Source organism: Entelurus aequoreus, linkage group LG03, assembly GCF_033978785.1.
Source record: "Entelurus aequoreus isolate RoL-2023_Sb linkage group LG03, RoL_Eaeq_v1.1, whole genome shotgun sequence".
In the NCBI taxonomy this organism is placed as follows: Eukaryota; Metazoa; Chordata; class Actinopteri; order Syngnathiformes; family Syngnathidae; genus Entelurus; species Entelurus aequoreus.
The window spans coordinates 90,051,718-90,065,868 of record NC_084733.1 but is presented as its reverse complement, the minus strand read 5'-3'; the positions used below and the strand labels follow the sequence as shown (position 1 = coordinate 90,065,868).

General features: G+C 30.0%; 2 protein-coding genes across 4 annotated transcripts in view; one reads left to right on the top strand and one right to left on the bottom strand.

Annotated features, from left to right (window-relative positions):
• Positions 1 to 14,151, bottom strand: part of LOC133647081 (MAP7 domain-containing protein 2-like) — a 62,729-nt gene that overhangs the window by 32,864 nt on the left and 15,714 nt on the right. For 2 of the 3 annotated variants that reach the window (XM_062043162.1, XM_062043164.1), the window contains exon 3: positions 9,433 to 9,495. The exons of the other annotated variant lie outside the window; for it this stretch is intronic. The gene's annotated coding sequence lies outside the window, so the exon portion shown is untranslated. The remainder of the gene's footprint in view (positions 1 to 9,432; positions 9,496 to 14,151) is intronic. 3 annotated transcript variants of the gene reach the window in all.
• LOC133647080 (otoferlin-like) overlaps positions 9,662 to 14,151 on the top strand; it is an 85,309-nt gene continuing 80,819 nt past the window's right edge. The window contains exons 1-2 of the mRNA XM_062043161.1: positions 9,662 to 9,722; positions 11,836 to 11,962. Coding sequence (XP_061899145.1) covers positions 9,677 to 9,722; positions 11,836 to 11,962 — 173 coding nt within the window. The 5' untranslated portion in view covers positions 9,662 to 9,676. The remainder of the gene's footprint in view (positions 9,723 to 11,835; positions 11,963 to 14,151) is intronic.

The following is a 14,151-nucleotide window of genomic DNA, read 5'->3' as shown; positions in this document are numbered from 1 at the left end:
TAAAAAACTTTATTTTTATTTAAAAAACTTTTTTTCTAATTGAAAAAACTTTTTTTAATTATTAAAAAAACTTTTTTTATTTATTTAAAACACTTTTTTTTTTTTATTAAAAAAAACTTTTTTTTTTCTTTTTTTTTAAACATTTTTTTTCTATTAAAAAAAAAACATGCGCAAGTGTAAAAACAATTTCCTGGAAGTATAAAAAAAAGCGATTCGCAAGTATAAAAACAATTTTCTGCAAAAAAATAAAAAATTTGCTAATTAAAAAAAAAATTCAATAAAAAAACAATTTGTAGGTAAAAACACAATTTTCTGCAAGAACATTGTATATGTATGTATGTATATATATATATATATATATAACAACAACTATTTTTTGCAAATAAAGAAACAATTTGCAAGTACAAAATACATTTTCTGCAATTAAAAAAAATATTCACAAGTAAAAACACCATTTTCTGCAAGCAAAAAAAATTATTTGCAAGGGTGGAAACAATTTTCTGCAAATAAAAAAACAATTCGTAAGTAAAACTTTTTTTTTTATAAAAAAAACGATTCAAAGTAAAAACTAAACAATTTTTCTGAAAAAAAAAAACAATTCGCAAACATAAAAACAATTTTCTGGAATGAAAAAAAACAGTTTTTCTACATGCAAAAAAATGTTTTTAGCCCTATGAATCGTTTTTTTTTACTTGCAAATATTTTTTCTACTTGCAAAAAATGTTTTTAGCCTTAGGAATTGTTTTTTTTTACTTGCAAATATTTTTTCTACATGCAAAAAAATGTTTTTAGCCTTAGGAATCGTTTTTTTACTTGCAAATTTTTTTTTTACGTACAAAAAAATGTTTTTAGCCTTAGGAATTGTTTTTATTATATGCAAATATTTTTTTTACTTGCAAAAAAATGTTTTTAGCCCTAAGAATCGTTGTTTTTTTACTTGCAAATATTTTTTCTACTTGCAAAAAATGTTTTTAGCCTTAGGTATGTTTTTTTTTTACTTGCAAATATTTTTTCTACTTGCAAAAAATGTTTTTAGCCTTAGGAATCGTTTTTTTTTAACTTGCAAATATTTTTTCTACGTGCAAAAAAATGTTTTTAGCCTTAGGAATCGTTTTTTTACTTGCAAATATTTTTTTTACTTACAAAAAAATGTTTTTAGCCTTAGGAATTGTTTTTATTATATGCAAATATTGTTTTTACTTGCAAAAAAATGTTTTTAGCCTTAAGAATCGTTGTTTTTTTACTTGCAAATATTTTTTCTACTTGCAAAAAATGTTTTTAGCCTTAGGTATGTTTTTTTTTTACTTGCAAATATTTTTTCCGACGTGAAACATTTTTTTTTTAGCCTTAGGAATGTTTTTTTTACTTGCAAATATTTTTCTACTTGCAGAAAATTGTGTTTTTACTTGTGAATCGTTGGGCATGAGTAAAAACATGTGTGTGTGTTTGTGGACTTTTGGCAATAATTTCACTGCATGCATCTCCTCAAGTGGATCCATATTATAGTATTTGTATTTTGGGAGTGTTGTCTTGACTGACTGACTGACTGTAGTGTGAATTATTCAGCACTGTTCCACTGGACACCAGCAACTTAAGACGTTGGCTTGTATGTGTAATTGATGAGCTGCCATTAAAAGAGGCCGTATCCTTGTATTATCCCCACTCTTTTAACCACTTTTTGTATGACTAAGAATGAAATGTGTTGAATGATCCCGCTTTTTAAAATGTATTCAAAAGATTATTTTTTATTTATTTTTTACAAACTTTCCTCTGCAGGTGTGTCACGGAGTATGTCAAACATACAATACCGTTCAAAACTTTCATACGCTATTAAAATAGATAAGGTACAGCCTAACTTTATACAATAGTATTTATTGTACCTGTAATATTACTTTTGTTTTTTTGTTGTCCCAAAAATATTTAATTTGTTTATTGAGCTATTATTTGACCATAATATTACTTGTATTTTACTTGTAATTGTCCCCCCCAAAAAACCTGTTATTTACATTCATTTACAGTATTTAATGTAATATGACTTTTTTGTTTTATTTGATAATTTAATGAGTGTGATTATATTATTCTTATAATTATATATTTAGATATGCACTTATTCATTTTTTTTTACTTTTAATATGACTTTTTTGGTTTTACCTACAAAAACCAAAAGCAGTGAAGTTGTCACGTTGTGTAAATGGTAAATAAAAAGAGAATACAATGATTTGTAAATCCTTTTCAACTTATATTCAATTGAATAGACTGCAAAGACAAGATTTTTCATGTTCACACTGAGAAACTTTATTTTGTTATGATTCATTGAATTACTTTTTTATTTGGCCTCTAATTGGTCAATATTCATTTTGTATTTTAAATCCTTGTTTTTTCAAATAGTTAATTTTAAAATGAATATTTTTTAATTTATTGTTGTAAACATCATAAATATATATATTTATTGAATTTATTTATTGGGTTTTTCAAATATTGACCATAATAATTTGTATTTCTTTTATTAAACCTATTGTAATCATCCAGGAAAAACGTTTATTTACACTATTTAAAATATTTATTTGATAATTGAGTGAGCGTATTTATATTATTCTTAGGATTATATATTTACATATTTATTGTTACCGCTAATGACTTTTTTGGTTTTATTTTATAATTTATTGAGTGTATTTGCATTATTCTCAGGATTATATATTTACATATTTATTGTTACCCCTTATATGACTTTTTTGTTTTATTTTATATTTTAATGAATGTATTTATATTATCCTTATGATTATATATTTACATATTTATGGTTACCTCTAAGATGACTTTTTTGTTTTATTTTATAATTTAATGAGTGTATTTATATTATTCTTATGATTATATATTTATTGTTACCTCTGATATTACTTTTTTGTTTTATTTTATAATTTAGTGAATGTATTTATATTATTTGTATGATTATTTCTTCTTTTGTTTTCCGAATTATTTGACCTGTAACATGACTTTTTGTTTCATTTGATGCTTTAATAAGTGTATTTGTATCATTCTTATGATTATTTATTCATATGTTTACTTATTTGCATTCATTTACACTATTTAAATTATTTATTTAATGTGTAATGTAACTTTTGTATTTGATAATTTTAATGAGTGTATTTATATTATTCTTAGGATTATATATTTATTGTTACCTCTAATATGATTTTTTTGTTTTATTTTATAATTTAATAAGTGTATTTATATTATTCTTATGATTATATATTTATATATTTACAGTACATATTTATTGTTACCTCTAATATGACTTTTTTTGGGTTTTATTTTATAATTTATTGAGTGTATTTGTATTATTCTTATGATTATATATTTACATATTTCTTGTTACTACCTCTAACATGACTTTTTTTGGTTTTATTCTCTAATTTATTGAGTGTATTTATATTGGTCTTATAATTATATATTTATATATTTTTTGTTACCTCTAACATGACTTTTTTGTTTTATTTTATAAATTATTGAGTGTATATTATATTATTCTTACGATTATATATTTATATATTTACATATTTATTGTTACCTCTAATATGACTTATTTTGGTTTTATTGTATAATTTATTGAGTATATTTATATTATTCTTATAATTATACATTTATATACTTCTTGTTACCTCCAATATGAGTTTTTTGTTTTATTGTAAAATGTATTGCGTGTATTTATATTATTCTTATGATTATATATTTCTTGTTACCTCTAATAGGACTTTTTTGTTTTATTTTATAATTGAATTAGTGTATTTATATTATTCATATAATTATTTATTCTTTTGTTTTCTTATTTATTTGACCTGCAAAATTGTTTGATTTGATGCTTTAATAAGTGTATTTATATTCTTCTTATGATTATTTATTCATATGTTTACTTATTTATTTGGCTTCTAATAACAAGTTTGGTTTTATTTTATAGTTAGTGCATTAAATTACATTTGTATAATAATTTTTCGTTTTCATTTGGCCTCTAATATGACTTTTTAACCATTCTAGTAAATACTCACTTTATAATTTATATCCTCTTTATTTTGTCCTTGTACTTTCAAATGGGTTATTTCTAAAAGAAATAAAACATTTCTATGCTATTGTTCAGCTGCCTTTTGTTGTGAGCGCGCTGCGTGCTGATTGGTCAATATTTAGTTCTACTTAGTGGTCTCGGGTTGGAAACTCATGCACAATTCATTTGTGTATCACATCGCTCTGACCCCGCTTCAGAACCTCATTCTTTTCTCGCTGCTGGCGTATTCTTAACTGTCGCGGCTAAAAAAGGAAAATGTGGAAAATGTTCATGTAGACTTTTTAATTTTTATTTTCAGGGAACAGAAAAGTCCTGCCGGAGCTCATTTCCAGCAGGGAACTCTTCAAGACAAAAGCATCACTTCATCGACCGGTATGTATATGTATAATATATTATATATATATATATATATATATATATATATATATATATATATATATATATATATATATATATATATATATATATATATATAATTATATTACTCATTAGTAACCTCAGCAAAAGACTTCTACAAGTTGTTTATATTTTCACCTTTCAGTCCAGCTAGAAGTTATGTTAGACACTCATTCATTCACTCGTTCATGTGTGTGTGTGTGTGTGTGTGTGTGTGTGTGTATTGCTTTTCAGCGTGCATGTGAAATGAATGACATTAAGGCCGACCCATGTGAATAATTTAAAGGCCTTTTCATCAGCGACACATCATCCTGATGATGGCACACACTTATTTGCATTTTGCCTTCATATGGACTTCATTTCATCTTATTTCTACTATTTTATAACTACTTTTGTACGCTGCAACAAAGGTGTCCAAAGTGCGGTCCACAGTCTTTGTATTGGGCCTCAGCACATTGTAGAAATAACTTGAAATAAACCCCAAAAAAATAGTGCAGAAAAATGTTAAGTGTTGATATGAGATTTTTTTTAAAAATCGAAATTATGCAATTAAGTCATGATTATGAGGTAGGAAAGTCTAAATTGTGAGATAAATAGTCAAAATGATGAGATAAAAAGTCAAAATGATGAGATAAAAAGTCAAAATGATGAGATAAAAAGTCAAAATTGTAAGATTAAAAAGTCATCGTTATGAGATTTAAAACAAATAAAAATGATGAGATAAGAAAGTCATAATTATGAGATAAAAAGTCATAATTGTGAAATAAAAAAAGTCGAAATTTTGAGATTAAAAAGTCGGAATTATCAGATAGAAAATTATAAAGCAACATTTTTTTATGCTTAAAGTCATAATTGTGGGATAAGAAGTCGAAATCTGAGATAAAAAGTCCTAAATATAAAATAAAAAGTCGTAAATATAAGATAAAAAGTAGGGATGTCCGATAATGGCTTTTTGCCGATATCCGATATTGTCCAACTCTTTAATTACCGATACCGATATCAACCGATACCGATATCAACCGATATATACAGTCGTGGAATTAACACATTATTATGTCTAATTTGGACAACCAGGTATGGTGAAGATAAGGTACTTTTAAAAAAAAATTATAGAATAAAATAAGATAAATAAATTTAAAACATTTTCTTGAATAAAAAAGAAAGTAAAACAATATAAAAACAGTTACATAGAAACTAGTAATTAATGAAAATGAGTAACATTAACTGTTAAAGGTTAGTATTATTAGTGGACCAGCAGCACGCACAATCATGTGTGCTTACGGACTGTATCCCTTGCAGACTGTATTGATATATATTGATATATAATGTAGGAAGCAGAATATTAATAACAGAAAGAAACAACCCTTTTGTGTGAATGAGGAGGGAGGTTTTTTGGGTTGGTGCATTAATTGTAAGTGTATCTTGTGTTTTTTATGTTGATTTAATTTAAAAAAAAAAAAAAAAAACGATACCGATAATAAAAAAAACGATACCGATAATTTCCAATATTACATTTTAACGCATTTATCGGCCGATAATATCGGCAGGCCGATATTATCGGGCATCCCTAATAAAAAGTCATCGATATATATTTTTTTTTTTTAAATTCAAAATTATGAGTCAAGAAAGTCGAAATGTTGACATAAAAAGTCGAAATTATGAGATAAAAAGTTGAAATTATGAGATAAAAAAATTGAAATTTTGAGATAAAAAGTCGAAGTTATGAGGTAAAAATGTGTAAAGTCATAATTGTGAGATGAGAGGTCGAAATCTGAGATAAAAAGTCCTAAATATCAGATCAAAAGTCACCGTTATCAGATTAAAAATAAAAAAATAAAACAATTAGATAAGGAAGTCATAATTATGAGATAAAAATTCATAATTATGAAATAAAAAAGTCGAAATTATGAGATAAAAATGTGTAAAGTCATAATTGTGAGATGAGAGGTCGAAATCTGAGATAAAAAGTCCTAAATATCAGATAAAAAGTCACCGTTATCAGATTAAAAATTAAAAAAATAAAACAATTAGATAAGGAAGTCATAATTATGAGATAAAAATTCATAATTATGAAATAAAAAAGTCGAAATTATGAGATAAAAAGTCGAAATTTAGAGATAAAAAGTTAAAATTATGAGATAAAAATGTGTAAATCACAATTTCTCCTTTATATCTCATAATTATGACTTTTTATCTCATAACTATGACATTTTATCTCATAATTATGACTTTTTATCTCATAACTATGACATTTTATCTCATAATTATGACTTTTTATCTCATAACTATGACATTTTATCTCATAATTATGACTTTTTATCTCATAATTATCTCATGATGGGATAAAAAATGATGAGGCAAAAATGATGTCATAGTTTGGACTTTCTGCAACAAATGTGTCCAAAGTGCGGACCACAATCCTTTTATTGGGCCTCAGCACTTTGTAGAAATAACATGAAATAAACCCCAAAAAAATAGTGCAGAAAAATGTTAAGTGTTGATATGACTTTTTTTTTTTTAAATCGCAAATTATGAGATCAAGTCATAATTATGAGGAAGGAAAGTTGAATTTTTGAGTTAAAAAGTCAAAACTATGAGATAAAAAAGCATCGTTATGAGTTAAAAAAAAAATACAAATCTAAATATAAGATAAAAAAGTCATAATTATGAAATAAAAAAAGTCAAAATTTTGAGAAAAAAAGTCGAAATTATGAGATAAAATGTTGTAACTCATAATTTCTACTTTATATCTCATAGTTATTTTTATCGCATCATTTCGACTTTCTTGTCTCATAAGTTTGACTTTTTATCTTATAATTATCTCATGATGGGATACAAAAATTATCTCAGAATTTCGAGATAAGAAAGTCATAATTATGAGATAAAAAAAGTCATAATTAAGAAATAAAAAAGTCGAAATTTTGAGATAAAAATGTGAAATTATAAGATAAAAAGTAAAATTCATGAGATATAAAATCATGAAGCCACATTTTCGTATGCTTAAAGTTATAATTGTGAGATAAGAAGTCGAAATCTGAGATTTAAAAAAAATACCTAAAAAAAAAAGATTCTAAGTTATCATTATGAGATAAAAAAATAAATAAATCATAAATATGAAATAAAAAAGTCGAAATTATGAGATAAAAAATTTTAACTCATAATTTCTACTTTATATCTCATAATTATTTTTATCGCATCACTTCGACTTTTTATCTCATAATTATTCCATGATGGGATAAAAAATTACGAGGCAAAAATGATCTCATAATTTCGACTTTCTTATCTCATCATTTCGATTTTTTTAAAATCTGAAAACATATTTTATATTCCAGTTTCTTCAAAATAGCCACCCTTTGCTCCGATTACTGATTTGCCCACTCTTGGCATTCTCTCCATGAGCTTTGAGCACACCTGTGAAGTGAAAACCATTTCAGGTGACTAGCTCTTGAAGCCCATGGAGAGAATGCCAAGAGTGTGCAAAGCAGTAATCAGAGCAAAGGGGTGGCTATTTTACAAGAAACTAGAATATAAAACATGTTTTCAGTTATTTCACCTTCTTTTTTTGTTAAGTACATAACTCCACATGTGTTCATTCATAGTTTTGATGTGACAATCTACAATGTAAATAGTCATGAAAATAAAGAAAACACATTGAATGAGAAGGTGTGTCCTAACTTTTGGCCTGTACTGTATGTATATTTTTTCTGTCAAAATGGAAAACTCAACCATTTAGTAGGAAAATATAAGGTACTTACTTTATTGACACGGGCCATATAAAATGAAGATCTGGGGCCGTACTTATCAAGCTTCTTAGAGTGCCATTTTACACTTAAGTCCTGTGAATTTGCGAAATGTAGTCCTACTCTCAAACTTAAGAATAAAAGCTTTTTATCAACGTTCTTAAGTCTGAGAATCACTCCTACTCTCCACGATATTTAAGAGACCTTCAGAGGTGTCTTAAGTGGTTAGGAGTTGCCAGCAGGGGATGGCACTGAGGCGAGAGAGACGTGCACGAACATTCAGGGAGCGGAACGATGTTCTGGATTTGTTTGATGACGAGCAGCTGATCAAACGGTATCGTTTAGACAGAGCGGGTATTATTTTTGTCACAGATTTAATACTTTTCGATTCCATGTTGATTTCTGCATGTGGCTGCAGTGGGCTAGTATATATAGAGCCACCCACACCAGTTTCAAATTAGTTGCCTAATTAATGAATTGGAAAGAAAATGTTATGACAGTAGCGTATGTGTGTGGCCGTGAGGTGAGTGACGTCAGTGAGTGTGTGGGCGATAGAAGAGAGGGAGCGGTAGCGTGAGTGCCGGCGGGGACTAGTTTGTTTTGTATTATTTTGTTGTTTATTGTCAAAATATACACTCCCATTGTCCACTTAAATATTTCTAAGATATTTCTTTATTCTTAGACAACGGATTCCCTTCCGTGATTGGTCATTTCTATGGACACAGAAATGACGTCACCTAAAATTCCGTTTACGGCACATAGTAATGTCGTAATTCAGCTCTGAGTGTGACACTTAAGATTCAGTCCTACACGTCGCTGAAAGTGTGAGTAAGATGCTTGATAAATAACTATTAAGTGCAGCTTTCAGCTCTTAGCAGACTTCTTAGGAGTAATTCCAAGAAGGTTGATAAATACGGCCCCAGGTGACTACCTCTTGAAGCCCGTGGAGAGAATGCCAAGAGTGTGCAAAGCAGTAATCAGAGCAACGGGCGGCTATTTTAGAAGAAACTAGAATATAAAACATGTTTTCAGTTATTTCACCTTTTTTTTGTTAAGTACATAACTCCACATGTGTTCATTCATAGTTTTGATGTGACAATCTACAATGTAAATAGTCATGAAAATAAAGAAAACACATTGAATGAGAAGGTGTGCCCTAATTTTTGGCCTGTACTGTATGTATTTTTCCTGTCAAAATGGAAAACTCAACCATTTAGTAGGAAAATATAAGGTACTTACTTTATTGACACGGGCCATATAAAATGAAGATCTGGTCTGCGGGCCTTGAGTTTGACACCTCTGCTGTAACATAACAAAATGTGGAAAAAGTGAAATACTTTCCAAATGCACTGTATGTATTTTACACTCACTTTTCCTTTTCAATCGTATCTATTTGCAAACGAGTGGAGTTGAAATGTTTTTAAGGATGAATATAATGAAATGTTGCACATGTTTGTCACAGACCACCCCAGTGAGGTGAAGCATGAAGCGCAGCAAGCACAGAGGACACAAGCAGGACAAGAACGCAGGTACATTACCACTTATTATTATCAAAGATGGCCTTTTCTGTTGATGTAAATAAAATATTTGTTGTTGTTGTGCTGAGAGCCACTAATGACAATTGGTGGATGCCACAAAAGAAATTAGAATTAGAATCAGGTGTATTTCAGTTAGGTTGTGTGAACGACTCAACAACTTGTTTATAAAATACACGACACAACATGTTAGTGCACATGTGTCCAACTCACACTAAAAAATGTTGGGTTAAAAAATAACCCCATTTTTTTAACCCAACTGCTATTGAGTTATTTTAACTCAACATTTTGGGTTCATTTTTTTAACCCAACTTTTGCGTTGAATTATTTAACCCAAAAGTTGAGTTATGATAACGTAATGTTGGGCTATTCCAAACCAAACAATTGGGTTCAATTATTTAACCCAAAAGTTGAGTTATGATGATTGGGTCTTATAAGAGATATGCTGTGCTAATTTTGATCGGGCATTTTTTAAAATAATATCCACAACATTCAAGGAGCAGTTTGTGTTATGTGTTCATGTATGACCATGTTTGTGGAATTTTTGAGCTGGTTGATTTTTTTTAACTGCACCATGACTAGAGAAGGGTGTTCGGATTGGGTGTTATAAGTGAATGCTGTGCTTATTTTGATCGGTTGTTTTTTTTAATAATATCCACAGGGTTCAAGGAGCAGGTTGTGTTATGTGTTTGTGTGTGACCATGTGTGTGGAATTTTTGTGCTGGTTAATTATTTTTTTTTCTGCACCATGACTAGGGAAGGGTGTTAGAATTGGCTGTTATAAGTAAATGCTGTGCCTATTTTGATTGGGCGTTTTTAAAAAAAAAATAATATCCACAACATTCAAGGAGCAGGTTGTATTATATGTTTATCTGTGACCATGTTTGTTAATTTTTTGCGCTGATTGATTTTTTTTCTGTACCATGACTAGGGAAGGGTGTTCGGATTGGGTGTTATAAGTGAATGCTGTGCTTATTTTGATCAGGCGTTTTTTTTTTAAATAATAATATCCACAACGTTCAAGGAGCAGGTTGTTTTATGTGTTTATGTGTGACCATGTTTGTGGAATTTTTGTGCTGGGTGATTTTTTTTTTTTTAACTGCACCATGACTAGAGAAGGGTGTTCGGATTGGGTGTTATAAGTTAATGCTGTGCTTATTTTGATCGGGCGTTTTTTTTAATAATATCCACAAAGTTCAAGGAGCAGGTTGTGTTATGTTTATGTATGACCATGTTTGTTGAATTTTTGAGCTGGTTTATTTTTTTTTCCTGCACCATGACTAGGGAAGGGTGTTTGGATTGGGTCTTAAAAGTAAATGCTGTGCTTTTGTTGATTGGGCGTTTTTTTTTAATAACATCCACAGGGTTCAAGGAGCAACTTATGTTATGTGTTTATGTGTGACCATGTTTGTTGAATTTTTGCGCTGATTGATTTTTTTTTCTGCACCATGATTAGGGAAGGGTGTTTGGATTGGGTCTTGTAAGTAAATGTGCTTATTTTGACCTGGCGTTTTTTTATAATATCCACAACGTTCAAGGAGCAGGTTGTGTTATGTGTTACCATGTTTGTTAATTTTTTGCGCTGATTGATTTTTTTTCTGTACCATGACTAGGGAAGGGTGTTTGGATTGAGTCTTATAAGTAAATGTTGTGCTTATTTTGATTGGGCGTTTTTTTTTTTTTACAATATCCTCAACGTTCAAGGAGCAGGTTGTGTTTTGTGTTTATGTGTGACCAAGTTTGTTGCATTTTTGTGCTGGTAGATTTTTTTTTTCTTCACCATGACTAGGGAAGGGTGTTTGGGTTGGGTCTTATAAGTAAATACCGTGCTGGGTAACCTTGCAGGTACAATTAATGGTTGAGTAACTTACATTGGCCACTAGATGACAACAAAATCACTACTATTAGATCCCTAGCTATTTCTATATGATATAAATACACTGTTTGGACACCCCTGCTGTAGATTGTACCTTTTAAAATAAGCCAAAAAGCATAACATTGACAGGGTAACTGGCAAAAAATACTGGCTTAAACATTGTATGCAATGTTGCATGTTAGCTGCTGATTCAAAGCTGTTGCTGTTTTTGTTGTTGTTGATGATGATCAGATGAACCAGCTGTCCTGGAGACCCAGAACCTGGATCGCCAGGACATGTTCATGGGAGGACGCTTCGAGGCGGACGCTGTCTCGCTGGCCTCGGTCACCGCCGTCACCACTAACGTGTCCAACAAGAGGTCAGGACTCTCTCGATGGAATAACTATGCACTATCAATACAGTGGAACCTCGGTTTACAAACTTAATTGGTTCTTTAATGGGGTTCCTAAATTGGAAAAAGTTTGTATAGTGAAGCAAAGTTCTTTTAGGAAACAATGTAAATATGAATAAAAGTCCATATTTTAGTGAAGGTTTGAACACAATATAAAGTGCTATACAGTACTGCAGGGGTCACCAACGCGGTGCCCGCGGGCACCAGGTAGCCCGTAAGGACCAGATGAGTAGCCCGCTGGCCTGTTCTAAAAATAGCTCAAATAGCAGCACTTACCAGTGAGCTGCCTCTATTTTTTAAATTGTATTTATTTACTAGCAAGCTGGTCTCACTTTGCCCGACATTTTTAATTCTAAGAAAAACAAAACTGAAATAAAATGTGAAAATCCAAGAAAATATGTTAAAGACTTGGTCTTCACTTGTTTAAATAAATTCATGAATTTTTTTACTTTGCTTCTTATAACTTTCAGAAAGACAATTTGAGAGAAAAAAATACAACCTTAAAAATTATTTTAGGATTTTTAAACACATATACCTTTTTACCTTTTAAATTCCTTCCTCTTCTTTCCTGACAATTGAAATCAATGTTCAAGTAAATTTATTTTTTTTATTGTAAAGAATAATAAATACATTTTAATTGAATTCTTCATTTTAGCTTCTGTTTTTTCGACGAAGAATATTTGTGAAATATTTCTTCAAACTTATTATGATTAAAATTCAAAAAAATTATTCCGGCAAATCTAGAAAATCTGTAGAATCAAATTTAAATCTTATTTCAAAGGCTTTTGAATTTCTTTTAAAAATTTTGTTCTGGAAAATCTGGAAGAAATAATGATTTGTCTTTGTTAGAAATATAGCTTGGTCCAATTTGTTATATATTCTAACAAAGTGTAGATTGGATTTTAACCTATTTAAAACATGTCATCAAAATTCTAAAATTAATCTTAATCAGGAAAAATTACTAATGATGTTCCATAAATTATTGTTTTTAATTTTTTTGAAAAAGATTCGAATTAGCTAGTTTTTCTCTTCTTTTTTTCGGTTTAATTTTGAATTTTAAAGAGTCGAAATTGAAGATAAACTATGTTTCAAAATTTTATTGTCATTTTTTTCGTGTTTTCTCCTCTTTTAAACCGTTCAATTAAGTGTAAATATCATTAATTATTAATAATAACATAGAGTTAAAGGTAAATTGAGCAAATTGGCTATTTCTGGCCATTTATTTAAGTGTGTATCAAACTGGTAGCCCTTCGCATTAATCACTACCCAAGAAGTAGCTCTTGCTTTCAAAAAGGTTGATGACCCCTGCAGTACTGTGTATCGAACAAAGAGGGGACGGATCAGCTTTCTCTTTAATAACAAGCCAAAAGAACAGCAACAACAAGCTACGCACGCACACATAGAAGCCCCATTGGTGCCCTCACACACGGTCAGAAATCACAAAAAATCCCTAACTTTAACCCCCAGAACCTGAATCGGATTTATTGATAAAGTATGTTTGACACACAAGAAACTAAGAAAAACGTAACAACTACGAGAGAGAGAGAGAGAGAGCACGGTACCACGGCGCCATCTCGTTATGAAAACCAGAGAGAAACATTAAAGAACACAAAGGCCATGAAATACGTTAAAAAGGACATATCTGAGGCAACCAGCGGTGCTATTATTAAATACAGCTACAAAGGTAAAACACTACGAAAAGCCAAAATATGAGCAATAAATAAAACATAGTGCACACATACGGTTGCACCATGCATAGTCAAACAACAAAACAAAAACACAATTTCAACGACCGCCGCTTCTGCTGTGCTTCACGCCATCGTCTGCCAGGGAAAGCAACCAAGAGAGCATACTCCATCCTAAGCTGCCCACTAGCTCTCGGCCATTGTCCAATCAGCGCGGATGTTCGAGAATCTGTCCAGGGAGACCGATGTGTATGATACAAGCCAAGGCTTCGTTAATCCCGTCCGTCCTTACACCCAACAGCGGCTCCGCCGCCCCATCTCCTCCGGAACCCTCTGGTGTACCGGAGAGCACCCGGTGTAACGGGTCTGGACTTGTGATGGGTTTGTAGACCGCGATCACACAATGGACTTCTTTACAGGATTTTATTCTGGAAATGAAGTAAAAATCCCCAAAACTCCTTCTCTGTGACT